At 46.8% G+C, this 27,508-nt stretch overlaps 1 protein-coding gene across 5 annotated transcripts in view; it reads right to left on the bottom strand.

Annotated features, from left to right (window-relative positions):
* Positions 1-19,993, bottom strand: part of KCNMA1 (potassium calcium-activated channel subfamily M alpha 1) — a 372,162-nt gene extending 352,169 nt beyond the window's left edge. For all 5 annotated transcript variants that reach the window (XM_056848906.1, XM_056848907.1, XM_056848910.1 and 2 more), the window contains exon 1: positions 19,877-19,993. In XM_056848906.1, coding sequence (XP_056704884.1) covers positions 19,877-19,942 — 66 coding nt within the window. In that variant the 5' untranslated portion in view covers positions 19,943-19,993. The remainder of the gene's footprint in view (positions 1-19,876) is intronic.
* Positions 19,994-27,508: the final 7,515 nt, after the last annotated feature.

Genomic DNA, 27,508 nt, shown 5'->3' with positions numbered 1-27,508 from the left:
TGGACTGCCCTCTCTGTACCTGGTGCCACATTGGATTTTTATCTTTTGCCACCAAGTGAGGATTCTCCCTCTGCTCACTCAGCATCGTGCCAGGGAAGTTTAACTTCAAAAACTGTTCCGTTTTGCCCTCTGAACCTCTGTTGATAATGGTTAATTACTGGATATAAGGGGTTTAATTATTTAGGTGATGCTCTGCTACTGCTGTTTAATATTTTAATATATAAAATGGTTTTTTTTATTTATTTATTCTGCGGCTAGCATTTTGGGGACTCTTTTCGAGTGTACTTTCGACTTATTGTTATTTGCATTCTCACTGGTTTTATCATCGAATTGTAATTGATTGCATGGTGCAACAATGGAAACCAACAGATAATTTGGTGGTTTTTTTAAAAAAAAGTAAGAGTGTGCTATATAAATGCATTAAATAAACAAATATCTATAGATCCAGGTAAGTGCCTGGAGCATTGCAACTCTATGATTCTATGTCCCCGAATTGCAAATCCATAAAAAGGACGGGGAGGGGTGATCTGTCATGTCATATGCTTGCATAACAAGGCCCACCTTACTATGAAAAAGGGGCACCCCATGGGCAAAACGCGAGCCACACACAACTGTCTTCATGAGGAATCCCTTCAGATGTGCTCCCTCCCCGTAATATCTCAGCTGACTCCTGAGAGAATATTTTGCTCACTGGCTTATGGAAAATGCAAAACTGAATTATTCAGGAAGGCTTTTCCGCACAGGTAATAGGACGACACTGTAAGGAAAGGTTTTTCAGGAAGATGTTCTGGTAAAGGAATCAGAACTGCGGTCTGTACTATGGTATCTAGTATTTACTCCCTGTTGCTATAAGCATGATCCTATGATGTCACTCCTGTGCCATTTAACATGTCATGTTAATGCTTAGCCTGGGTTTCAGCTCTGTTCTCAAATTTCTGCTCAACTGCAGATTTCTACAGTCCAAAGCTCTGTTCTATCGTTCATCGGATGTCCCATTGTTGTAGATTTATTAAATTGTCCTGCGCTGTGTAATCAGCCCTGAGTCCCAGTTAGAAAGGCAGACTATAAATGATGTAAATAAATTAGTAAAATCCTAGGTCACACCTGACATGATTTCTGGTATCTTGGTTCAACAGAGACCTTCCTGGGCACCACAATTTAAGAAAGATGCAGACACACTGGAACATGTCCAGAGGAGGGCAACAAAGATGGTGAGGGGGTCTGGAGACCAAGTCCTAGGAGGAAAGGTTGAAGGAGCTGGGTATGTTTAGCCTGAAGAGGAGAAGACTGAGAGGGGACATGAGAACCATCTTCAAGTCCTTAAAGGGCTGTCATATAGAGGAGGGTGCCGAGTTGTTTTCTGTTGCCCCAGAAGGTCTGACCAGAACCAACGGGTTGAAATTAAATCAAAAGAGTTTCCGCCTAGACATTAGGAAGAATTTTCTGACAGTCAGAGCGGTTCCTCAGTGGAACAGGCTTCCTTGGGAGGTGGTGAGCTCTCCTTCCCTGGAGGTTTTTAAGAAGAGGCTGGATGACCATCTCCCAGCAATGCTGATTCCATGACCTTAGGCAGATCATGAGAGGGAGGGCATCTTGGCCATCTTATGGGCATGGAGTAGGGGTCACTGGGGGTGTGGGGGGGAGGTAGCTGTGAAATTCCTGCATTGCGCAGGGGGTTGGACTAGATGACCCTGGTGGTCCCTTCCAACTCTATGATTCTATGATTCCTTCCTGTTTCTTTCCGTCACTTGTATCAATGATCACGAACAAGAAATCTAACACAACTGCTGACGTCTGAACAGAGCTAGCTCTTCTGTAAGCTTAATACTGTATCAGGTGTGGCTGTCCTGTAGGGTTGCTAGGTCCCTCTTTGCCACCGGCAAGAGGTTTTTGGGGAAGAGCCTGAGGAGGGTGGGATTTGGGGAGGGAAGGGACTTCAATGCCATAGAGTCCAATGGTCAAGCGGCCATTTTCTCCAGGTGAACTGATCGCTATTGGCTTGAGATCAGTTGTAATAGCAGGGGATCTCCAGCCACCACCTGGAGGTTGGCAATTCTAGGCTCTCCCGACTACAGACATTCATTAGACTGAATTATTCCACTCTCTGAAGCACTTCCCAAAGAGACCAAAAATAACTTTAGATGGCCAATTACATTCAGAAGAAGGCATTCTTCTGTACTGATGTGAGTCCTGAGGAAACTGGAAATAGCTATTCCTGTCTAGGGCTCTCTGTGATTCACCTCGGCCTGAAAAGAGGTACAATTAAACATTTTTTATGGCGTGATAAGCCGGCTTTGTTTACCGGTCCTGCACCTCTGCTTTTAATAGCCGGAATAATACAATTTTATTAGGGGATACTTTTCCTGGCATGGACGATAAGGGCTAAGAAGAGCGTCACTCGCTTATTATTTCCGCATGTTAGGCGGCTATTAAAGGGTAACCAAGGGTAGCAAGGGTAACCAAGCCGGTTCCATCCAATAAGCCAGGGGAGTATTCATAGGGACGAGCTGTGGTTCAGTGGTAGAGCATCCGCTTTGCATGCAGAAGGTCCCAGGTTCAATCCCCAGCATCTCCAGTTAAAGGGACTAGGCAAGTAGGTGATGTGAAAGACCTCTGCCTGAGACCCTGGAGAGTAGGGTTGCCAGCTCCAGGCTGGGAAATACCTGGAGATTTTGGGGGTAAAGCCTGAGGAGGGTGGGGTTTGGAGAGGGGAGGGACTTCAGTGGGCTTTAATGCTATAGAGTCCCCCTTCCAAAGTGGCCATTTTCTCCAGAGGGACTGCTCTTTGTCGCCCGGAGATCAGCTGTAACAGCGGGAGGCCGGCAACCCTACTGGGAAGCCAGCCTGAACAGACAGTCCTGACACCGACGGACCAAGGGTTCTGATTCAGTATAAGGCAGCTTCGTCCACGTTCAAGTGAATGATAATAATGTGAAAAGTTAAATAAGCAGCCCTCTAGAACCCCACATATCCAGTGTCATGGGGGCAATACAAGTGTGACCAACAGAATCACGCCTGATATCGCTCATCACAGTGTTGTATTTACTGAATGTGTTGCTACTGAAAGGTCAAAAGCGCCTTCCTTTTCTCTCCCTCCCTCTCTCTCTGTGCATGAGAAGGCCACACAGCCTCAAGGGGAAGCCATCTGTGAGGTTGTGGTTGCTTTTTAAACAATGATAATTTCTAGAAAAGGAAGCAACAATTTTTAGGCCGTTCTGACACTTCGTGCAGTGCCTAATTATTACTGCCAGTTTGAAAAAAGCAATAGCTTTAAAACTGTGCTATCTATAGGGTTGCCAGCTCAGGGTTGGGAAATACCTGGATATTTTGGGGGCGGAGCCTGAGGAAGGTGGGGTTTGGGGAGGGGACTTCGATGCCATAGAGTCCAATTGCCCAAGCGACCACTTTCTCCAGGTGAACTGATTCTGTCACCTGGAGATCAGTCGTAATAGCAGGAGATCTCCAGCTACCACCTGAAGGTTGGTAACCCTAGCTATCTAGTTCCAAATTGGATGAAAATGCCTGAATTGTTTTTAAAAATAGCAATTACTCACAATTTTAGCAGATTTATTGGGAGAGGAGAGATTTTCCCCCCTTCCCTTAAACTTGTTTATTCTCTCGCTATTGAAATCAAACAGTGGCAGCCCTATAGCATGCAGAGGACACCAAGATGCATTGATGCATATAGAACAGTTTGCAAATAAATAATGCAACCCGTGTGTTTAGGATGAACGCTGAAGATTGCATTTCATTTAAAATATTACCTTTAGGCCCTTATGAGGGTATAATGTGTAAAATTATAACTGAAAAAAATTATCAACTGTTTTGTTAAAAGCACCCAAGAGTAGGGTTTGGGGCTGAAGTTTTTGGGTTTTATTAGAAGGGGAATGGAATCTCAGGAAGAGGGGCAGCTTCCTTCTGCTTGGCTTGACAAGAGTTCTTCCCACACATGGACACATGAAGCTGCCTTATACCGAACTACACCCTGATCCATGCCCATACAGGTGCCTTCTTTGTTGGGGCCCCCACCTTGAAGAACGGCTTGCCTGAGGAGATCATACTCTCCTGGCTTTCTGCAAATGATGCAAAACTGAACTATTCAAGGTGGCTTTTTCTGCCCAGATTATACGGCTACACTGTACAAAATGGTCTACACAGACTTACTGGGATAAATAATTAGGGACTGCGGTCTATACTACTGTGTATAGCTTACTGTTAGTGGGATCCCATTATGTAGTTTTGCACTGCTTAATGTGTCATGGGAATATTTCTGCTCTGCTTCAGTTCTTTCTGGCCGGCTTCAGACTTCTACAGTCCCGAAGTGGCCATTTTCTCCACGGGAACTGATCTCTGTCATCTGGAGATCAGTTGTAATAGCAGGAGATCTCCAGCCACCACCTGGAGGCTGGCAAACCTAATCATGCTACAGGAGAAAGGGAAAGAGGTCTGAGGTGACGCGTGGCTATTGGCTGAACGACTGCTGATCTCATAAAGGTACGGCTTCGCCCCACTATCTACACACCTGGTAACCACAACAGGCAATTGTCTAACATGGGCAAAGAGTTGGGCTATGGCTCAATAGGGCCAAAGGGAAGAAATAAAACAGATGCAAAGACCAGAGGAAAGTCCTGGGATGGAGGAAGACGACAAAGACGAGTTTCCCAACAAGTGGGAAAGAAAGGAGGGAGCCAAGCCAACAGGATGCTTTATTTCCAGCCTAGGTTTCTTCCTGAGGAGCTAGTTTTCTACAGGCTGAGTGTTCTTCGCACAAAATATTATTCCACTCAGACACAGGTTTTACCACCTTTTTGAGAACAAGGGTCGGCATTCCCCAGGTAGACCCCCCCACACACTATTGCAATTGCTCTCCAGACAACCAAGATCAGTTCCCTTGGAGAAAATGGAAGCTTGGGAGGGTGGGGCTCTATGGCATTATACCCAGCTGAGGTCTCCCCCCTCCCCAAACTCACCCTCCCTACGATCCATGCCCCAAATCTGCAGGTATTTCCCAATCCAGAACTGGCAACCCTACTGAGAACTGGATTCGAGACCGAAGAAGAGAACGTATCAAGAGGCCAGCCAAAACATCCCGTTAAATTGTGAAGAAACTTTGTGGAAAATATTGTCGAAGGCTTTCACGGTCAGAGTTCATTGGTTCTTGTAGGTTATCCGGGCTGTGTAACCGTGGTCTTGGAATTTTCTTTCCTGACGTTTCGCCAGCAACTGTGGCAGGCATCTTCAGAGGAGTAACACTGAAGGACAGGGTCTCTGAAATTGTGGAAATTGTTTGGTTCTGTGTGAGGACTGATTTATCCAGAGTGTCCCAAGCACAGCTTCTAAAAATATCTTCCTACAGGTGGTTTGACTGGAGCGCGCACACGCCTAATTTATCTGTCGAGAAAGGCTTCCTTTCAAAATTAACAGTTCAGCTTTTATCGTTTTGAGGCAATCCAGGACCCCACACCTCATCAGTCTTTCTTGTTTTCATATTTATTGGACTTTTTATTTCCGTTTCAGAAGTTCTGTGCGGTAATTTACGTGGGAAGCGTCAGCTTCTTCCTTTCTCTCTCCTGTTTTGTCCTCGTGGGAAAAAACAGGCCGTGCCAAATGGAAGTCTTGTACTGCACCCGTGAATGGAAGGCACGCCAAATATTTAAAACCGGGGGGGGGGGAGAGACTGCAACATCTGGCGACAGTCTTTAGAGTGTTGGACTAGGATCTGGGACACAGGGGTTCAAATCCCCATTCTGGCATGAAGCTTACTAGTGGACTCTGATCTGGAGAACTGGGTTTGATTCCCCACTCTTCCACATGAGCGGCGGAGGCTACTCTGGTGAACTGGATTTATTTCCCCCACTCCTCCACATGAAGCCAGCTGGGGGACCTTGGGCTAGTCACAGCTCTCTCAGTCCCACCCGCCTCACAGGGTGTCTGTTGTGGGGAGGGGAAGGGAAGGAGTTTGTAAGCCGGTTTGAGTCTCCCTTAAGTGGTGCAGAAAGTCGACATATAAAAACCAACTCTTCTTCTTCTTCTAGATGGGTGGTTCTTCTTCTTCTTCCTTGGGTCAGCCATGCTTTCTATCTGTGTCTTTCCTACCTCACAGGGTTGTTCTTAGAATAAAATGGGATGAAATGGGGTACACCTCCCAGAGATCAACTGAGGAAAGCAGAGTTGCCAATCTACAGGTGGGGCCTGGAATTCTCCTGGAATTATAACTTAACTTCAGGCTACAGTTATTGGTTCAGCTTCAGGTGGCTGACTCTATGGTATACCATAGAGTCAAGGTGAAATAGGGTTTCCAACCTCCAGGTACTAGCTGGAGATCTCCTGCTATTAACAACTGATCTCCAGCCGACAGAGATCAGTTCCCCTGGAGAAAATGGCCACTTTGGCCATTGGACTCTATGGCATTGAAGTCTCTCCCCTCCTCAAACCCCGCCCTCCTCAGGCTCCGCCCCAAAAACCTGCCGGTGGTGAAGAGGGACCTGGCAACCCTAAGGTGAAATCCCTCCCCAAATTCCCCCCTCAACAGGCATTGCCCCCAAATTGCCAGGAATTTCCCAGATCTAAGTTGGCAACTCTGGAGAAAAGGCAAGATTTAAAAAAACACCAACATTAGACTGAAAGCTCTTGCAACGTTTCAGGCTATGTATTGCTATGACTGTTCCAAACACTACAAATTCGGAGCCAAAGAGCGCCTCACGCAGTCCCGTGACGATCCATTCAATAGCCGTAAGAGCCCTACTTGGTTTATGTCAAAACCTTGATCCCAGTTTCCGTAGTTCTACACTTGTGCTTATTAATATACCCAAAGACTGACAGGTGCTAACCCTTTTCTCACCAACGTTCAAGGAAAAGAATTCCACAGCTTTTGTATACAGCTCGGTCCATCCCTGAAATGTTTTATAACCAGGAAATTGTCTCTGTTGTTTAACCTTGAACGCCTTGCAGTTATATATTTTCAGCAGTATTCCCCAGCACTGCGGAGGTGAGCAAGTGGGAAAGGGTATATAGGAGGCCTGTTTTGTGTGTGTGTGTGTGTGTGTGTGTGTGTGTGTGTGTGTGTGTGTGTGTGTGTGTGTGTGTGCTGGATTAGAACCCAGGCCCATCTAGTCCACCATCCTGAGAGATTCCTGTCCTGCTCCAAAGCAAAGCATTAGGGTGCGAATGCTGAGCATAATAGACTTCCGGGCTTACCAATTTCATCAAGGAAGGAAACCATCACAGGAAGAATATCCCTTTCAAACAGAATGGTATTATTTTGAGATCCGGACTCTAGAGGGAGTCATTTGCTATAGATATAATAGTGGAAATGGAGACTTGCAAGGGAGAGATCTTTTTCCTCGTTTTGAATTAGAATTCTATTTTAAAGGGGTTTTCTAAAGAAGAACAATTCATAGAATCATAGAGTTGGAAGGGACCACCAGGGTCCAACTCCCTGCACAATGCAGGAAATTCACAACTACCTTCCCCTCACACACCCCAATGACCCCTACTCCATGCCCAGAAGATCACAAGAAAAATCCTCCAGGATCCCTGGCCAATCTGGCCTGCAGGAAAATTGCTTCCTGCCCCCAAAGTGGTGATTGGCGTTATCCTGGGCATGTAAGAAAGAACCACAGGAGGCAAACACGGATGCAACCAGTGGTACATATGTGTTTGGCTTTCATGGCGCTTTCTTACATGCCCAAAGAAATGCCAATCGCCACTTTGGGATCAGGAAGCAATTTTCTTCCAGGGCATACTGGCCAGGGATCATGAAAGATGTTTTATTTTAGGCATCTTCTGGACATGAAGTCGGGGTCACTGGGGGTGTGGGGGAAGGAGGGAGTTGTGAATTTCCTACAGCTACCTCCCCCTCACACCCCGTGACCCCTACTCCATGCCCAGAAGATGGCCAAGGTGCCCTCCCTCTCATGATCTGCCTAAGGTCATAGAATCAGCATTGCTGACAGATGGCCATCTAACCTCTTCTTAAAAACCTCCAGGGAAGGAGAGCCCACCCCCTCCCGAGGAAGCCTGTTCCACTGAGGAACCGCTCTTAACTGTTAGAAAAGTTTTCCTGATGTCTACATGGAAACTCTTTTGATTTAATTTCAACCCGTTGGTTCTGGTCCGACCTTCTGGGGCAACAGAAAACAACTCGGCACCCTCCTCTATATGACAGCCCTTCAAGTACTTGAAGATGGTTCTCATATCCACTCTCAGTCTTCTCCTCTTCAAGCTAAACATACCCAGCTCCTTCGACCTTTCTTCATAGGACTTGGTCTCCAGACCCCTCACCATATTTTGTTGCCTTCCTCTGGACCCGTTCCAGCTTGTCTACATCCTTCTTAAACTGAGGTGCCCAAAACTGAACACAATACTCTAGGTGAGGTCTAACCAGAGCAGAGTTAATCCAGAAGGGAGACCAGGAGTACTTCTGAAGGCCAGCACAATCCCCCAGTCCCGATGTCATCCCCTAGAACCAGCCGTACATGCAATTCCTCACAACATCCGGAAACGACAGTTCAGGCAATGGATAAAAACTGTGCTTCGTTGTGTTTTTGTAGCTTTGCTTCTCTGTTTCAAAACATAGCACCGCTCAAGGAAGACCGCGAATCGTGTTTGTGACTCGCGTTTTGTTTATGCATTTGCTGTCTCTCTCTCCCCACTGTTGTTGTTTCTGTTTTTTAATTCAAAACCGGTTTGGAGCTTTGCAAATCCCGGCGTTATCAAAAAAACCGCGAGTCAGGCAGATAAAAATGCCGATGGCCAATTAAAAATTTGGGACAGATGGCAGTCTGATGGCAGTTTGGTTTTTATTGCAAGAGCGTAAGGGGAAGAGATACCAAAGAGAGGGAGGGAGAGAAAGAGAGAGCGCGAGAGAGAGGGATGCGCCAAAAATACATTTGTCCTTCGTCCTCCCTCGAGCGATGGCTGGGAGTGCCCCCTGCAAGCCGAAAAGGAATTACCACAAATGCACCCTGGGTTTGGCATTAATATCAGTGCAGAACCAAAAAGGGGGGGTGCCTAGCTAGAGAAAGGAGGGGGCTGGATTAAGGGAAGCTGCAGTCACCATGGAAACCAACGGAGGACCGACTCAACGCCCCGTGTACTTTGCAGCGTGTGGCTGATGAACCCCAACGGGAAGCAGTGTTCGTGTCCCTATGGAAACCTAGGAAATAGCCCACACGGTCGTCCCGGGAGATGAACGCACACCGGAGCGCGCTTCTTCGCCTCAGCGGCGAGCCATCTCCCATACGGAGAGTGACTGCAGATTAACACGGAGAGAGCGAGAGCGAGGAAGCGTATCAGCCTCGCTCGTCGACAGCACGCCCGAGACAACAAAGGGCTCCGTCGATGAATTAGGCGCAAGGGAAGAGGAAGTGTTCACATGAGCTAATCTGCTTATGAGTGCCGAGGAAGCGCACTGGTGGTTGTAGCTTTCTTCCCAGAGCAACCCACGACAAGGTTTAATGATCTCTCAACAACCGTCGCGCATGTTCTGTTTTTCTAACTGCACACAATGTTGCCATTGATCATCGGCGCCCACCTTCGTTCTTTTTTTGTTTCCTTCATTTCTACCCCACCGTTCTCCCCGGGGGGGGACCCAAAGTGGCTTAAATTGTCCTGCCCTCCGTTATTCTCTCCAGGATCAGAGGAGCAGGCCTGTTATTTCGGGTGCTGTGAAGACAGGCAGGATAAATGCTGCTGCAACAGTCTTGCTTGTGGGCTTCCTGGAGGCTCCTGGTTGGCCACTGTGGGAACAGACTGCTGGACTTGATGGGCCTCAGTCTGATCCAGCAGGGCTTTTCTTATGTTCTTATGATGCATACCTATTATCTCCAGTCTCAAAGGAGCATGCCTAATATATTAGGTGCTGTGGAACCCAGGCAGGATAATGTTGCTGCAGTCATCTTGCTTGTGGGCTTCCTAGAGGCACCTAGTTGGCCACCGTGTGAACGGACTGCTGGACTTGATAGGCCTTGGTCTGATCCAGCAGGGCCTTTCTTATGTTCTTTTGGAGGACGGAGCTATCAATGGCTACTAGTCCAAATGAATAGTAGTCATTATGCATACCTATTCTCTCCAAGATCAGAAGAGCATGCCCATTATATGAGGTGCTGTGGAGCAAAGGCAGGATGCTGCTGCTGCAATCGTCTTGTTTGTGGGCTTCCTGGAGGCACCTGGTTGGCCACTGTGTGGACAGACTGCTGGCCTTGAGGGAGCTTGGTCTGATCCAGCAGGGCCTTTCCTATGTTTTTATGTTCTTATATCCTCATAACAACCCTGAGATGTTGGGTGGGACAAGTGTGTGTGACTGGCCTAAGGTAGGGGTGCCAACCTCCAGGAGGGGTCTGGAGATCTCCTAGAATGATTCTACTCCTTCCTCTCCACCCCTGAGAAACAGTCGATTCCCTGAAACAGCCAATTCCCGAGGCCCAATCCTGAGAACTGGCAGTCCCAGTCAAACTGCACACCTCCAAGTAGGATCACCACGTAAGGACATCTTTGCTACGACTCTTGAATCGTGGTTGCTTCCCTCAGAATTCCCTATTCTGTCCAAGCAGGAGCCAAACTTTCTACTGTCTTTTGCAACGAAGTTCCCTATTTGCCTCAGAGTTCTGCTTTAGGCAAAGCTCACATGCTGTCCCCTTAAATTCTTGCCAATTCACTTGAGGGCCAGTCCCGACTGGGGATTAAGTTCCATAAACATAAGAAAGCACCACGCTGACAGATCCCTTTCCCGCAAAACGGATTTCCTGGTTGCTTTTGAGACGTGGCTCTCTGGGAGAGCGGTTAAGCGACAGCGGCTTAGGGGAGACAACGTTGAAAGACAGGGCTTGATTGTTTAAGTGATTTGGTGGCATGATTTCACGCCCTTCTCCTGCTCCTCCTCACAAAAAAAGGGGGCAAAGCAAAGAGCCAAAACCCATGTTCTCCCAAACTAAAGCCTTCTTATGTGAAAAAATACATATTTTAATGTAAAAATTGTTCTGTAGGTGCTGGTTGCGTTGGTAGGGTAGAATTGGACTGTCCAGGGGTAATTGCCTCCATATTGCTGAGGGCAAAGTGCGGTTGAGGGGTAATCATGTCCATATTGCACGATGGATCCAGTTCGTGGCCCTTGCGCACGGCCAGTGGGGCGGAGGCTGACCGAGCGTGGTTTCTGGAAACCCAAAATAGTGCAGAAGGTGTGACACATTTCAGCCATAGCGCCCGCCAACACCTTTCTTGGCACCCACCAAGTGTTTTAGAAGGTGAGTGGGGCACAGGTCGGCTCTTGTCCAACCTGGCTACTGATTGACCACTGAAGATCCGACTGGATGTGTAGATAAAAATAATGTTGTTCGGCGGCAGCTGCCACCACAGTATTTATTTAAGTCTCTCTCATTCCTCTTTGAAATGATGCCTCTTCTCCCCTGCACTTGGTCTTCCTCTGTGTCTTTGGCTCCGCCTCTTATGGCAGCCATTTTGTGGTTGGCTCCACCTCCTGTGGCAGCCGTTTGGGGGCTGTGATCACCACCCTGTGTCAGAATTCCCAAAGGTGCCCATAGGCTCAAAAAGGCTGAGGACTAGGGTTGCCATCTCCGGGTTGGGCAATACCTGGAGATTTTTGGGGCGGAGCCTGGGGAGGGCGTGGCTTGGGGAGGGGAGGGACTTCAATGCCATAGAGTCCAATTGCCAAAGCGGCCATTTTCTCCAGGGGAACTGATCTCTATCGGCTGGAGATCAGTTGTAATAGCAGGAGATCTCCAGCTACTACCTGGAGGTTGGAAACCCTACAGAGCGTCCCCACAATCGTCGGTATGATGTCGTCAGTTTCGGAAGTGATGTCACCACATTGATGCTGGCCTACCTTCTGTGTTCATAATTCCCCCCATCCCCCGATGGCGGCCAGGGGAGACCTGTCAACCCTAAAGCTCACATCCATCAGCTGCGGGGCCATATATTCTGCAACACTTCAAAATAGGACTGTATTTCCGCACGTTGGCAGAAAAAGTATCTGCAGGCCTGGATTTCCTAATGGAATCATATAAACAGCAGTTTCACATTCACAGCATAATAGTTCTTAGAACCTGCATGCATTTTGTGCAGTGAAAAACCATATACTGAACTGGAGTTCAGGGGGGAATCCTGGTCTGTGACACGCAGTGATGGTGTCATAGCAAACTTTCGTTATAAATTGGGAATGTATGGCAGGCATAGGGTTGCCAGGTCCCTCTTCGCCACAGGTGGGTGGTTTTGGGGGGCGGAGCCTGAGGAGGGCGGGGTTTGGGAAAGGGAGGGACTTCAGTGCCATAGGGTCCAATTGCCAAAGCGGCCATTTTCTCCAGGTGAACTGATCTCTATTGGCTGGATATCAGTTGTAATAGCGGGAGATCTCCAGCTAGTACCTGGAGGTTGGCAGCCCGAGGCAGGGCATCAGATGAAAAGTAGTCGCAGGTAAGCCAGGTTCTGACTGTTGGGAATTGTGAGGGTTTCCCCTAGAGCTCGGCAGAGAAACCTGGAGAAGACTGTAGAACCTGGAGCCACCATTCTCTTTTTTCCACTGTTTATGCTTACCTTCACTCTCATTAACAACTAATTGTCCCTGCCCCTCTGAACCCTTAGGGGAAATTAGCTGCTAAAGAAGAGGGAAAATAAGGAGATAAACAAATGAGGAGAGCTAGAAGATCCATTCAATATTTCCTTAGAGCAGGGGTCCCCAATGTGTAGGGTTACCAACCTCCATGTTCCAGCGGGAGATCTCCTGCTATTACAACTGATCTCCAACCGACAAGAGACCAGTTCCCCTGGAGAAAATGGCTGCTTTGGCAATTGGACTCTATGGAATTCAAGTCCCTCCCCTCCCCAAACCCCGCTCTCCTCAGGCTCTGCCCCTAAAATTTCCAGGTATTTCCCAACCCAGAGCCGGCAACCCTCCAGTCTCGCCCCAGTACAAAACCTGTACATGCACAAATTAGCCTCTACTGCAGCAATATTGACAGAAGAAATGGCTGGACCAATGGAGTCTTCAAGTTGATACCTAGAACATCCTCTGGTAGACTGAGGATCTTCCAAGGAGCCATGTGAATGCTTCTTACCCGAGACGGCGCTTGGTGAAGGCACATTTTTTTTCAGTTTCGCTTGAACAAACAGGGGAGCAGCATATAGAGGCCCCCACCTTGGGATTCGGCAGCCAAAACAAGGCGGAAAAAACATGTACTTTTTAATTTTATCACTGTGAACCTTTCCCACTTGTCATACCTCTTCTATATGGTGCATCACTTATGTACCACTTGGCATTATTTCTATGTAACTTATTCACCATTGGAACCACCCTTCGATGGATTCTAGCAGCTATCCTGTAAGCAACGTTTGAAAGATTCTTCCTCCTTACATTTCAGTATTCCAAAATCCAAGTTTAAGAGTTGGCTATTCGGAATGCTCTGCAGGGCCACAAACTACGTCCCAATGCTGACAGTTAACTAAGTTACACTGCATAAAATATCTGACAAGGTGGACTGTGTCGAAGCTGATTCCCTGAACATCTGGTTGGCCTCTGAAGTGTTACTGGACCCTAATCTAGCTTTTCTACTGCAGACCAACATCGCAACCCAGTGAAACTATCTGCATTACATATCTGTGTGTATACATGCATTATATATACACACACAAGCATTACAAATTACTATCTGCATTACATATGTACCACTGGTTGTATCCGTGTTTGGTTCTCGTGGCCCTTTCTTACATGCCCAGGGTAATGGTGATCTCCACTTTGGGGTCAGGAAGCAATTTTCCTCCAAGCCAGATTAGCCAGGGATCCTGGAGGGTTTTTTTGGGGGGAGAGCATCTTCTGGGCATGGATTAGAGGTCACTGGGGGTGTGAAGGGGGAGGTAGTTGTGACTTTCCTGCATTATGCAGTGGGTTGGACAAGATGACCCTGGTGGTCCCTTCCAACTCTATGATTCTCTGTGTGTGTGTGTGTGTGTGGGTATACACACAAACAACATACTTTAAAAAAATAATATGATGGTTAGAATGTATGTACAATATATATTAGTGCATACATTTTAACCATTAAATTGTTTTTTAAAAGCAGGTTGTTTTCCATCAACAGTGTTATTTTTGAAGTGTTCACAAGTAACTTAGAACAGAATTAGCTTTTACAAACTGTTCCCAGTTTTGACAGCTGCCTAGGCAAAACACGGCACATCCTAAGTAATTTTCACACATTCACTTGTGAACAAGCTTTCTAATTTTTGGAAAGGTGGAAATTAAAGACATCATAGAGATGGGTGGATACCCCCTTTTCTATTACTGACCCACGAGTTGGCTGATCAGCTCCACCGGCCTTCCAGATGCTTCCTTGGAGCATTTCTGATATTGATTTTGAAACTAGTGATTGTGCCGCCTGCTGCAGGTTTCAAGTTCATGTTTTTTTTCCCCCTTCCAGGTTACAATTGTGCTTTTATTTATTTATTTAAAACTTTTATTAGCCACCTTTCTTCCTGAAGGTAGCTTACAACACAGATAAAATACATAAGATGTATTAAGAAAGATGTAGACAAGCTGGAACGTGTCCAGAGGAGGGCAACAAAGATGGTGAGGGGGTCTGGAGACCAAGTCCAAGGAGGAAAGGTTGAAAGAACCGGGTATGTTTAGCCTGAAGAGGAGAAGACTGAGAGGGGATATTATAACTATCTTCAAGCACTTGAAGGGCTGTCATAGAGAGGAGGGTGCCGAGTTGTTTTCTGTTGCCCCAGAAGGTCGGACCAGAACCAACTGATTGAAATTAAATCAAAAGAGTTTCCGTCTAGACATTAGGAAGAATTTTCTAACAGTCAGAGTGGTTCCTCACTCTGTCCAGCCTACCCCTGTGATTAGAAATATATGAGCCCAAATAAACACTAATTAAAACTACATACAAAGGAATTGCATACCTACAAAACTCCTACTATGCACACGGCACTTCTACATTTATACATGTGTAAGAAAACTAAAAGCCACAAACAAAAGGTATGCATCGGTCAAAGCCCAGAAATCAAAGATGGAGAACATAAGACTATAAGAAAGGCCCTGCTGGATCAGACCAAGGAGGCCCATCAAGTCCAGCAGTCTGTTCCCACAGTGGCCAACCAGGTGCCTCCAGGAAGCCCATAAACAAGACCGGCAGCTGACAAATGTCCCAGTACAGGTTCCCAACAGCAACCGGGCCAGCCAGACTCCAAAAATCTGCCAAGAAATGCACAAGTCTAGAGAACTGCATTAAAAAGAGTTCCCAGACAGAAATGGGGTTAACAGATGGGCGCATAGATGACAATATAATAAATTGTGACAGTCTATGAGGAGTTAGAGAGTTTGCAATGGGGAACCGATTAACTTCGTAATAATTAAGTGCTAGATGAAGGTTTAACTCTCCAGTTCCTTAGAAAGATGAGGTTAAGTCAAACTGGCAATTACGGTGTCAGGAGTTAAGCAGGATGTGGGACAAATCCATCTATCATGCCTGATCTATATTTCTTTGTGCTCCCTTCTCTGTCAATTCACATTTAGCTCCTGTCTTACATTTACACTATCAACTCATTTGTGGCGCAAGCTGTCTATTTTATTACCACTTGTACTTATTCAGGGCCTCCTTCTAGACAGCCCTAGTCCACTGGGACAATAATGTATTAGATAAACACGTCTGCAGCCCTTTTTACAAGCACAATTTAAAGCTCGCCTGCTTTAACTCTACAGAAATAACTTGACACGAGCCACCTTCTAGGAAATAAGGTGGTGCCACTAACACCCATGTTCTGGAGAACTTAATTGCGCATGAGCACACACAGTGGCCAAGAGGACTCATCCTCGCTTGTTGCATGACTTTCAGAAGCACGGAGGGAAGCCAGGTTGTCTTTTTGTGTGTCTCCATGTCTCCCCTTGTGACTTCTAGGAATGAAGAGCAGGGGGCTGGAAGGAACTCACAACAGGATGACAGCAACTTACTAGACTGGACCGGAATTACAGAGCAAAGCACACAAAACAGTCTAGGGTTGCCAACCTCCAGGTACTGACTGAGAGAAATATGCACAAGTACTACTAGGATAGTAGTGGAAATATAGTACTGGGCTCAAACCAAGCACAATAAACAATACTCAAGCAAGCTATGCAACATATATTGTGAAAGACGTGTAACATCTACAAACAAGTGAAAACAACGGTGAATCTATATATACAAGCAAGTCCAGAGTGGAAAGTCTTTTCCAAGGTAAGTAAAAGTCTTATCTCTAGGTTGTTTCTTCAAAAAAGTAACACAAAGGTTTGAGCCCAGTACTATATTTCCACTACTAACCTCCAGGTACTAGCTGGAGATCTCCTGCTATTACAACTGATCTCTCTGCAGAAAGCGGCGGGTGGGGGAGAGACTTGCCATTTCTGTTCTGCTCATGAAAATGCAGTCTGTGTGAAAAAGAAACGTCTGACCATACAAGCATGGAAAAGTAAGATTTGAAGTAGGAGAAGCGAAAATGAATGAAATTCTCACGCTGATGTTTACACACCTTACTGACTTTTCTTCTGAGCTCAGCAAACAAAACTACGGGGCCGGCGGCTTTCTTTGTGTGAGCACAGGTAACCAAAAAAACAACAACCAGGTGCTACTTTGTCTCCCATCCCACCCCTCCCCTCTATCAGGTGCTCAGAAAACTACTGCCTAAAGGTTATTTAATAGTAGAGGTGGAAGGCTGGTTTTTATTTTAAACCGCTGCTTCCTGTGCGAAAAGGTACTGTTATTCCTTCATCTGTCACTCTACCCGATCTAATCTGGATCTGCAACTGACCTGCAAAAAGCCATAATCTTTTACTCAATAAAACAGAATTTTCTGCCGTTGGCGAGGGGAGAGAGAGAACTGGCCAGACCTCTCGGAAAGAGGCTGTGCTACATCCCTAAGAACCAGAGGCTAAATATCTTTAAAGGGTTTATCAACAACCGTGCCCTCTGTTTCTACTGTTGTTGGGGGGTTTTTCCCCATGGAAGATCCACAGCGCATAAACTCAATGGCTGAAATTCCCAGAGAAGCTCCGGATATAACAGGGATGGCTAACTGGAGGCAGAGTGCATTGGTGAACGCGTGGCAAAATAAAAGGCATCAGGGGGAACGCTGATGTTTCCTAAGTTAAAGAGTACAACTGATACTTCCTTGGGGATTTTCATTTTGGTTTGGGCTCTCCTCCGTTTGTAAATTATAATGATTCCAGAAAGTAAAACATGGAGGACGGTTTTAGCAAGGAATCGGCAGGTGGGCCATACACCAGCTAGGGTTGCCAACCTCCAGGTGCACCCTGGAGATCTCCCAATATTACAGCGGATCCCCAGACGGCAGAGATCAGTTCGCCTGGAGAAAAGGGCTGCTTTGGCAGGTAGACTCCATGGCATTATACCCCACTGAAGTCCCTCCCCTCCCCAAACCCCGACCTCCTCAGGCTCCACCCCCAAAATCTCCAGGTATCTCCCAACCCGAAGCTGGCAACCCTAACACCAGCAGAAAATAACCTTGGGATCCGACTCATTTTTATTTAGGACAGTTCAAACCTGTATTTATTGACAACAGGACTGGAGATTCTTCCTGCTTTATCAATTCCCTTGTACCATAAGAAAATGCAGATTTATAAGAGTTTATTTTCATTGTGGGCAAAGGAATCCAAATTAAAAGATAATTCTTCAGTTACTGAGCCCAAATGGTAACAGTCAGTGCTATCTGACAGGCAGTCTGGTTCTGTGAAAATCCTTGGACGCACGCAAGTCCCGCAGAATTAAACAGAACTTACTTCCTATTTCAATCGGTATAGGTTTGAAGCCCGTATCTTGTCCATTGAGATTAAGTGATAAACTGGGGAGGAGGAGGAGGAAGGAGAAGAACATACATCCTAGCTGCATTAATTCTACCCAAAGAGGCAAACAAATCAGAACATGTCCGGATAGATGTATTATCCTTTAACCTTTAAAAAAAATTAATTGATCAACGTGGTTTCTAATTTGTGACAGCAATTCCAAGATGTCGTATTGGTTTGCCTTTGAAACTTTGCTTAGCTTTAGCCCCCATTCCTTCTATCCAACCACATGCTGGCAATTTGCTACACAGACCAAATTAACTGTGTGTGAGTGAGTATCTCCATAGTATCTGCATAGCAACTAAATTTATTCTAACACAGGCCCAAATGGAGTATAATGTTTTATACACACTGCATGTTGCAAATGGTTCTACGGCTGTAGCAAATAAGACCACTGTGATTGGGGGGGGGGGAGGAAAAACTTGCTGTAACTCCTTTGTAATACTACAAAAAAACTTTTGATTTAAACTCGCCAACATAAAACTCTCTATCAAATCCAGGTAATTAAGCAGAATCGGCCACTACAGACTTAAACGTCTCTCTTCTACTCCCTAAATGTATCGCCGCCAGAGGTCCTACAACCAAAATAGACGCAAATCAAGAGCAATCTTTCCCTTGGAGGCAGAAGATTTCAAATCTGATTCCATGTCTCAAACTGCACAGCTTTCCGTATTTCTCGTTTGTGTTAATTAAACAATGATTTAGCCCGTTTTTCCAATCCACAGTTTAACACACAAAGAGCGATCACACCACTGAGTATTTTCCACTCAGCTACTGTCTGTTGGTGTTCAGAATAGTTCAGAATCCAAAACAGTCAATATTCAAGTTCTCTTGCAACTGAATCTACTTTTAGTCTTCTGTAAAACCAACCCTGTCCATTATGAAAACAGTCTCGATTTCGCATGCACCATATAATTGATAAGGGAGACATAAAGGCAAAACAAGGAGTAAAAGTTGAGGCACCTAGAGGTGGGTCCCAAATTATCACTATAAAAACAACGGCCTCTTCTGGATATTATACCCTTCCTGAAATTAAGACGTTAATTTTCATAACTTCAGGTGCTCAGAATCAACACATTTCCCTATCATGGGAAAGAACGTGCCGTGCTAATTTTCAGAGAGGAAAACGAAAGTTCAGTGGGAATGATTCTCTTAAAACAGTCATGCAAGTATTTGGTCGAGTTGTATAACCTAGGATCCTGAGACCCTGACCCATGTTAACTTGGAAGGGAAGTCCCACATATTTCATCAGAACAGGGGTCCCCAACACGGTGTCCGTGGGTGTCCTATCACACGCTAAACCCTTTCCTGGCACCCACCACACGGGCGGGGCCAGGTGGGGGCTTTTGTCCAGCAAGGCTGGTGATTGACCACTGGAGTAATCCACGGCACCCATTTTGTGGCTGGCTCCGCCTCCTGCGGAGGCCATTTTGTGGCTGCGCCCAACACACTGCTGTCAAGAGTCCCAAAGGTGCCCGCAGGCTCAAAAAAAAAAAAGTTGGGGACTCCTGCGCTAGAACTTACTTCCAAGTGAGTATGTGTAGGAGTACAGACTCAGAGTGGATTCACATGGCCACATTTTCCACCCGGTGATTATTAACGCCCAGTGTCGCCTGGTTGTCTGGAGGTCCCACCATCTACCGGGTGACCCCTCAAACTGGTTTTCTGCATCAGTTAAGGTATGCCCCAAAACAGAAAAGAGGTAGGGTTGCCAACCTCCAGGTACTAGCTGGAGATCTCCTGCTATTACAACTGATCTCCAGGCGACAGAGATCAGTTCCCCTGGAGGAAATGGCCGCTTGGGCCATTGGACTCTATGGCACTGAAGTCCCTCCCCTCCCCAAACCCCGCCTTCCTCAGGCTCCGCCCCAAAAACCTCCCACCAGTTGCAAAGAAGGCCCTGGCAACCCGAGAGAGGGGGGGCTCTCATTGTGGAGATGGCTCACCCACACAACCAGGGCTATCAGCTGGCCATCTGAATCCAGATAAGGAAAAGATAAGACGTTGTACACCAAAGACAAGAAAACTCACAAGGACTCGGCCAGTCAAGGTCTGGGCTGATATCATCACCCCGGCCCAGTCTTTGACAGAGGTCATCCACCCCACTTCGACTGCTGGCACAGTTTCTTCTTTTTCATCTGTGGGTTTCAAGTCCCCGTCAGCTTGGGGCTCTGGAGGGGCAGTTATCTTCTGGGCCTCCTGAAAAGGCGAGAAAGAGGAGCCGTTAGAACAGCAGCGGCGAAGAGCAACCCAACAAAAACAGTGCCATCTTCACAACACGTGGTGGGTGAGTGCGGGTGGGGGGAGACAGCCAGGCCCCTCGGCCAACTGGGGGGGGGGCACCTGTCTTCTAATGAATACCTAAAGAAGGATCTTCTGGCTGATGACAACTGTTGGGTAGAAATGGTGCAAGAATCGGCTTGTGCTCGCTCTGCATAACTCTACTTACTTTTTTGCACAACAGAACAAAACCAAACACGCCCTCCCAAAATGTCATGATGCAACACCTAGTTTGGCATAGTGTACTTTCAGCAATCGGTTCCACGCACATTGTGCACTGTAACCTAAGAGCACGGTTTGAACAACCAGGAACAGAGCAATGGGCAACGTACGGCTGCCCCCAGTTTAAAAAACGGCATTGTCTGCATGGCAATCAGGTTGGTATTCCCCACACCCAAGTTTGGTATGAGTGGTATTTTTAGGATGCTAGAGAGACCCTGTGCCCTGACCTGGATAAGTGGGTCCTGGATCAAATCAAGCCTGAACTGTCCCTAGAAGCTAAAATGACCAAACTGAAGTGATTGTACTTTGGTCACATTATGAAGACAAGACTCACTGGAAAGGACAATAATGCTAGGAAAAGTTGAAGGTAGCAGGCAAAGAGATATATTGACTCCATCTAGGGTTGCCAACCTCCTGGTACTACCTGGAGACCTCCTGCTATTACAACTGATCTCCAGCTGATAGAGATCAGTTCCCCTGGAGAAAATGGCCGCTTGGGCAATTGGACTCTATGGCATTGAAGTCCCTCCCCTCCCCAAACCCCGCCCTCCTCAGGCTCCGCCCCCAAAACCTCCCGCCAGTTACGAAGAGGGACCTGGCAACCCTAGGCAGAAGTCAGAAGCGACCTGACAGCATGTAACACATATCCCCCCCCAAAAAAAAACACCTTAATGCATAAATACACAGAAAAACAAAATTTACCAAAAATTAACCGGCAACGAATGTGAACATCAGCCACGTATCGTTTTCACCTAAAGATTCTAGTATTAATTTCCCCCCAGGATGCCTGAACTGAGGAGTACGTGAACATAAGAGTCTTAAACAAAAAGCGGAGCTGACAATCTTCCAGAAAGCTTCTGGGCTGTCAAGGAGCGCCTCCTTCAAAGGCAGCGGGGTGTGATTAATCCGAGGAACTCCTCTCTGTCTGCAGGAGCTGGCCTTGACTGAGTCACCGGAGGGAGAGAGGAAGAAGCAAATTAAGGAGGGGCATTTTTATTAGCGCTAAGCTGGCTGGTGAGTCCCTCCTGGCCACTGCCGTCCACATTCAGCCTAGCGGGCACCGCCACAAGGACGCCGCGCCGTCGCGTGGACCAAAATCAGTGTGCTCCAATCGTTAGGGTTGCCAACCTCCAGGTGCTTGGAGCAACCCAAAACAGCACTCAATAATAATAATGGAATTCACTCTAATTTCATTATTATTACTGAGTGCTGTTTTGGGTTGCTCCAATTATCTTAACAGCACTGAGCCTTTATTTTGTTGGTCTTAACCTCCAGGTGCTAGCTGGAGATCTCCTGCAATTACAACCGATCTCCAGCCGATAGAGATCAGTTCCCCTGGAGAAAATAGCCGCTTTGGCCATTGGAGTCTATGGCTTTGAAGACCCTCCCCAAACCCCGCCCCCCTCCGGCTCCACCCCCAAAACCTCCCGCCGGTGGCAAAGAGGGACCTGGCAACCCTACCAATCATGAATGGCACGAAAGATTCAGAGGAACACGGAGATGCTGCAGGTAGAGAAATAGCGGCTTGGTTCAGATCCGCTGGGTAAAATCCCACGCATACAAACACCTCCCTCCCACTGGTTCTTGATCTTGTCCTGCTTCAAATACAGATCTCTTTAGATCATCAGGGTCTGAATGAGGTTTTTACCACAATAGGCGTAAACTATGGGGGGGCTGAGGGGCTTGAGCCCCCCCAACTTGACCAGGGGGGCTGAGCCCCCCCCCGGGCAACCAGTGCCCACATGAGGGGCTCAGTTACAGTGGCAGCTAAAGCACAGTCCTGTCCTACCTTCCTGTTGAATCATATTACAATTTCCGTGATTCTTTGGGGCGTTGTTCCTGTTTGCTAGTATATATTTGGGTGTTTATTAAGAATTATACACTGCCTTAAAAGACCTGTTCCTATGGCCCAAACAAAGGAACTTTCCACTGAAATGTGGTTTGTTCTCACCCACAACTACTTCAGGTTTGGTGAGGAGTTATACCTTCAACCAGTGGCACAGCTGTGGGCCCCCGCATGACTCCACGGTATGCCAACATTTTTATGGCAAATCTAGAACAGCATTTTCTGAACTCCTACCCACTGGCACCACTCCTTTGCTTTAGATTAACTGGTGACATTTTCTTTGTCTGGACTCATGGCAAAGAAGCCCTCAAAAGATTTCACCAGGCTTTCAACAACTTCCACCCCACCATCAATCTATGAATTTCTCTGAGCCAGAAATAAGCTTCCTGGACAACACAGTATGGAAACACGAGGGACGCACAAGCACCACGTCATACTGGAAGCCGACAGATCGGAAAACATATCTACATGCCTCCAGGTACCACCCCAACCATATCAAACAGTCCAATGTGCATTTATCATGGTAAGATAGATGTTTGTATGGTTCAGACACCACGGAATCATAGAATAGAATCATAGAGTTGGAAGGGACCACCAGGGTCATCTAGTCCAACCCCCTGCACAATGCAGGAAAGTCACAACTACCTCCCACACACACACCCAGTGCTCAGAAGATGGCCAAGAGGCCCTCCCTCTCATGAACTGCCTAAATTCATAGAATCAGCCTTGCTGACAGATGGCCGTCTAGCTTCTGCTTCAAAACCTCCAGGGCAGGAGCACTTACCACCTCCCGAGGAAGCCTCATTCCACTGAGGAACCCCTCTAACTGTCAGAAAATCCTTCCTAATGTCTAGACGGAAACTCTTTTGATCTAATTTCAACCCGCTGGTTCTGGTCTGACCTTCTGGGGCAACGGAAAACAACTCGGCACCCTCCTCTATATGACAGCCCTTCAAGTACTCGAAGACGGTTATCATATCCCCTCTCAGTCTTCTCTTTTTCAGGCTAAATAATACCCAGCTTTTTTTCAGGCTAAACATACCCAACCATAGTTTAATTAAACTAACCATAGTAAGTGTGACTGTCTGAATGCAGACCACACTATTAACTATGGTTACTTTAATTCGAAGTTGGTTCATTAACTACAGTTAGTCTTAACTACGGTTTTGTGAGATTATGGATGCTGACAGAATTGCTTAATCCTAGCTTGCTCCTCAGTAGCGCCCTCCAAAGCTATAGGGAAACCCAGCATTTGTTTAGAACAGCCGGGATCATCTGTAAACTGAGTCCCACTTTTACAAAATGAGCATAGTTAAAACATGGATTTGCCTTATATCCGAACCACGCTTCTATGTGAAATAGAAGACACAAACATTCTCTATACCCTGAAAATAAATGTCTTTGAATGCAGAAAATGTGTTCAGACAATTTATACCCCTTGAGAATGCATGTCTGTCTTCATGCTCCATCTCAAAATACCAATGGCTTGTATCTAGACTATAAACTGAAATAAAACATGTATAGCATCACCGACTCTGCTGCTAAAAAGGTTTCAGCCCTCCAACATCAAGTGAATTGTAATTTAGAACAGAACACCATGCCCCCTGAATAAAATCTTTTGTGGTAAGGATGGAAGCCGCTGTTTCTTTTGCAATTATGCACAGACTCTGATAAATATGGATATGATGAATCAGACATTTGGCATTCCTCGTTCACGAGTGACACATCCCACAATAATCAGCCCACTGATTTTGAGCAAAGTACACTTTCCCCAAAAGGTTAGTTTGAAAAATGCTTCTCCGGGCTCCCGCTGCACTTCTCAGAAAGTTGGGGAGGGGAGGAATTGTAAGGCCTGGCTTGTTATGGGCTGCCTTCATGCCAATGGGTTTTCCACTGCAGCATAAGCACTGGGGCCTCCCTTGGCCAGTGTGTGGTTCCATCCTCCCTTTCTTCCCTGAAGTCGCAAGGAAGGAGGTATTCCATTTGGCTCCGCTTCCTGTTGGCGGTAGGGTTGCCATTTCCCTCTTTGCCACCGGCGGGAGGTTTTTGGGGCGGAGCCTGAGGAGGGCGGGGTTTGAGGAGGGGAGGGACTTCAATGCCATAGAGTCCAATTACCAAGGCGGCCATTTTCTCCAGGTGAACTGATCTTTATTGGCTGGAGATCAGTTGTAATAGCAGGAGATCTCCAGCAAGTACCTGGAGGTTGGCAACCCTACCAAAGAGTCTACCTTCCAAAGCTGCCATCGTCTCCAGGTGGACGGATTTCTATAGCCTTGGGGGGGTCTATTGTAATTCCGGGAGATCTCCAGGCCCCACCTGGAGGTTGGCAACCTCAGGCAGGATTTGCTCATCATTACATGGAAAATGTTCCCTGGAAAAAAGGGAGTTTGAAAAACTCTCCTCCAGCAAAAAAGATGAAAACACAGAAGTGGGAGGAGGAGGAGGAGGAGGAGGAGGAGGAGGAAGAGTTGGTTTTTAGATGCCGACTTTCTCTACCACTTAAGGGAGACTCAAACCGGCTTACAATCACCTACCCCTCCCCACAAATGACACCCTGTGGAGTAGGTGAGGCTGAGAGAGCTGTGACTAGCCCAAGGTCACCCAGCTGGCTTCATGTGTACAAGCAGGGAAACAAATCCACTTCACCAGATCAGCCTCCGCCGCTCATGTGGAGGAGCTGGGAATCAAACCCAGTTCTCCAGATTAAAGTCCATCGCTCCAAACCACCGCTCTTAACCACTACACCATGCTGGCTCTCATACCCACTTATGGTTAGCACACACACACCCAGCTGGGGCCTGGAATTCTCCCTGGATTACAAGTGATCAGAGACGAGTTCCCCTGGAGAAAATGGCAGCTTGTGGGTGGACTCTATGGTATACCATAGAGTTTAGGAGAAACTGAAGTCCCTCCCCTGTCACTGCCCCCAGGAATCCCCAGGAATTTCCCAAGCCAGCACTGGCAACCCTACAAAAATCCACCCTGTCCCAAATGGGACGATAATAAAGCCGCAGATGGAGAGTTGCTGGCAATTCAAGCCAAAAATATCCGGGTTCCGTCCTTCCAGCATGCCAAGGATCATGCACTGAGTTTCCAAGAGAAACTGAATCCCATCCTTATCAACAACACAGGTCTGCTGTGTGGTGTCAACATTGCCCCAGTGAATTAACTAAATATTACTGCAGCCACCCGTGATCTATAAAAATGAACGTTTCATAAAGCCCACAATGATGTTTTAATTGGCGCCTTATTAAGATGCATGACAGGCGCATTTTAAGCAAGGACTATCTTTATGCAGGATGCATACCTGTTGTTTTGTACAGCATTAATTATTTTAATTGCTTGACGACAGAAACATATAAACAGAGAGAAGAGGGGAGGGTATGCGTAGGGCATGTTGACATGCCATCTCTGAGATTTATAAATGGTGGAGACTCAGAGTGTTCTCATCAGAAAAGGAAGCTGGGAGTTAGCCTATAGGGGCAATCCTAAGCAGGTCTACTTGGAAATGAGTCCGGTTTTCTTCAATGAGGAAAGTATTCTTAGCACTGTGCAGCCTAGGAACGAGTTTGAGGCTTCGCCAGATCATTTAAGGTATTTTCTTTTAGCTGGCTGGTCGTCTACACCGTTTTGTTCGCAAAGTTCGGAATGGATTGCTACCTATCATAAATTAATTCCAAAGGAACTCAATATATCTAATTCTCAATGTAGCCAAACTTATGAATAGTTAAATGCAGAAAATGGAGCCCCGATCAGACAAGACTAATCTCTCTATAAACCTGGGGAAAACTCCAAGTTTGCAGAAAAATCAGAAATCTAAAAATAAAAAATTGGAAGGGTAAAAAACCCAAAATAACAGAAGCAGAGCCCGTATCTTTAAGAAATGAATACCCTCTCAGTGGCCATTGCACGGGTTGCTAGGCAGCCACAACAGTACTGCCAGCCTTCAAGCCTTGGTTTCTGTCAGTAAAAAGCAGGGGCCATTTCCAGGGCTGTTTTGGCCTTTGAGAGAGGACTCATCAGGGTTGAGCAGCAACCGCCAGGCAACTCACCACCGTCTGACTTGCATAACTCACTCAGGACCAGCAGCTTGGTCCTGTTCAACAGCAGCCACACCAGTGTGGTATAGTGGTTAGAGTTTCAGAGCAGGATCAGGGAGACCCAGGTTTGAAACACCGCCCTGCTGTGGAAATTCACTAGGTGACCTTGGGCCAATTACACATTCTCAGCCTAACCTACCTCACAAGGTTGTTGAGAGCATAAAATGGAAGAGGAGAGAGCTGGTTTGGGTCCCCATTGTAGGGAAAGGTGGGGTATAAATGAAGTAAATAATTAATATAGTTGGGGGGAAGGAGAGAAGGAAGCTAGAAAAGGGGAGAGGATATGGGATTACCAGGAGGAGGGAAAGAGGAATAGTATGGGGAGGGAATACAGGGGAAAACGAGGGGAGCCCACAAGTCCTTGCATGTCCCCCAGAGGAGGGAAGGATGGCAGAGAAAGGCCAGTTGGCTGGTGGGTGGAAAGGAGAGAAGAAGCCAGGAAAAGAGGGAGACTTTTATGGGGCTTTTAGGGAAAAGAAAGAGGAAACATTGAGGAATGAGACGTCCTTCTTAAGTCCTTACAGGTCTCCTGCTTATCAAATTATAATTCACTGATGCCAACTTATTTATCATGGGATGGATCTGTTCCCCTAACGGCAGAGCCTTACAGCAGCATCAAATACAACTGATAGCAGAACAGGAACAATTTCTACTGCGCCCTTCCATTAAGTGTGGACACAATAGTTATTCAACCTTGTCCCCACACTGACCCTGCAAAGGGGTCAAAACGAAGAAGTTGACTTCCCCGAGACCAGCCGGTGAGTTCGTAGTGGGGTAAGTGTCTGAATCCAGGGTTCCCTTGTCCAAAGTCCCGCACTGACTCTTGTTTCATCTGAGCTATCAAAATCCGGTCTGAAAGGAAGCAATGTTTCTGGGCCTCAAACACCTGCTTCGGGAAAGATCCAAAAGGAAGCTGCTTCACAGCTGCAGATCAGCTTGCCAAGAGAGCTTGGAGAAATGGACATCAGGCAGTCCTGCCAAACACACGGAGCAAACAAAACCTTGCAGGGTTACAACAGCTTGGAGGGGGGCAAAAATCTCCTGCCCCTTTAGCAGGGGCATCACAGGATGTTAACTGCCAGACGATGATGTTATTTACCCCCATGCCATGGAAAGCGTCAGCTGCCCATTTCCACATGTTAAGCCTCTGATAAAGAGACAGGATGTTTTTCTCCAGGCCTGTTGGCAAAACTACAAAGGAGACCTCTCTGCCAA

This window comes from Euleptes europaea, chromosome 4 (genome assembly GCF_029931775.1).
Source record: "Euleptes europaea isolate rEulEur1 chromosome 4, rEulEur1.hap1, whole genome shotgun sequence".
NCBI lineage: Eukaryota > Metazoa > Chordata > Lepidosauria > Squamata > Sphaerodactylidae > Euleptes > Euleptes europaea.
This window is presented reverse-complemented; position numbering and strand designations above follow the sequence as displayed.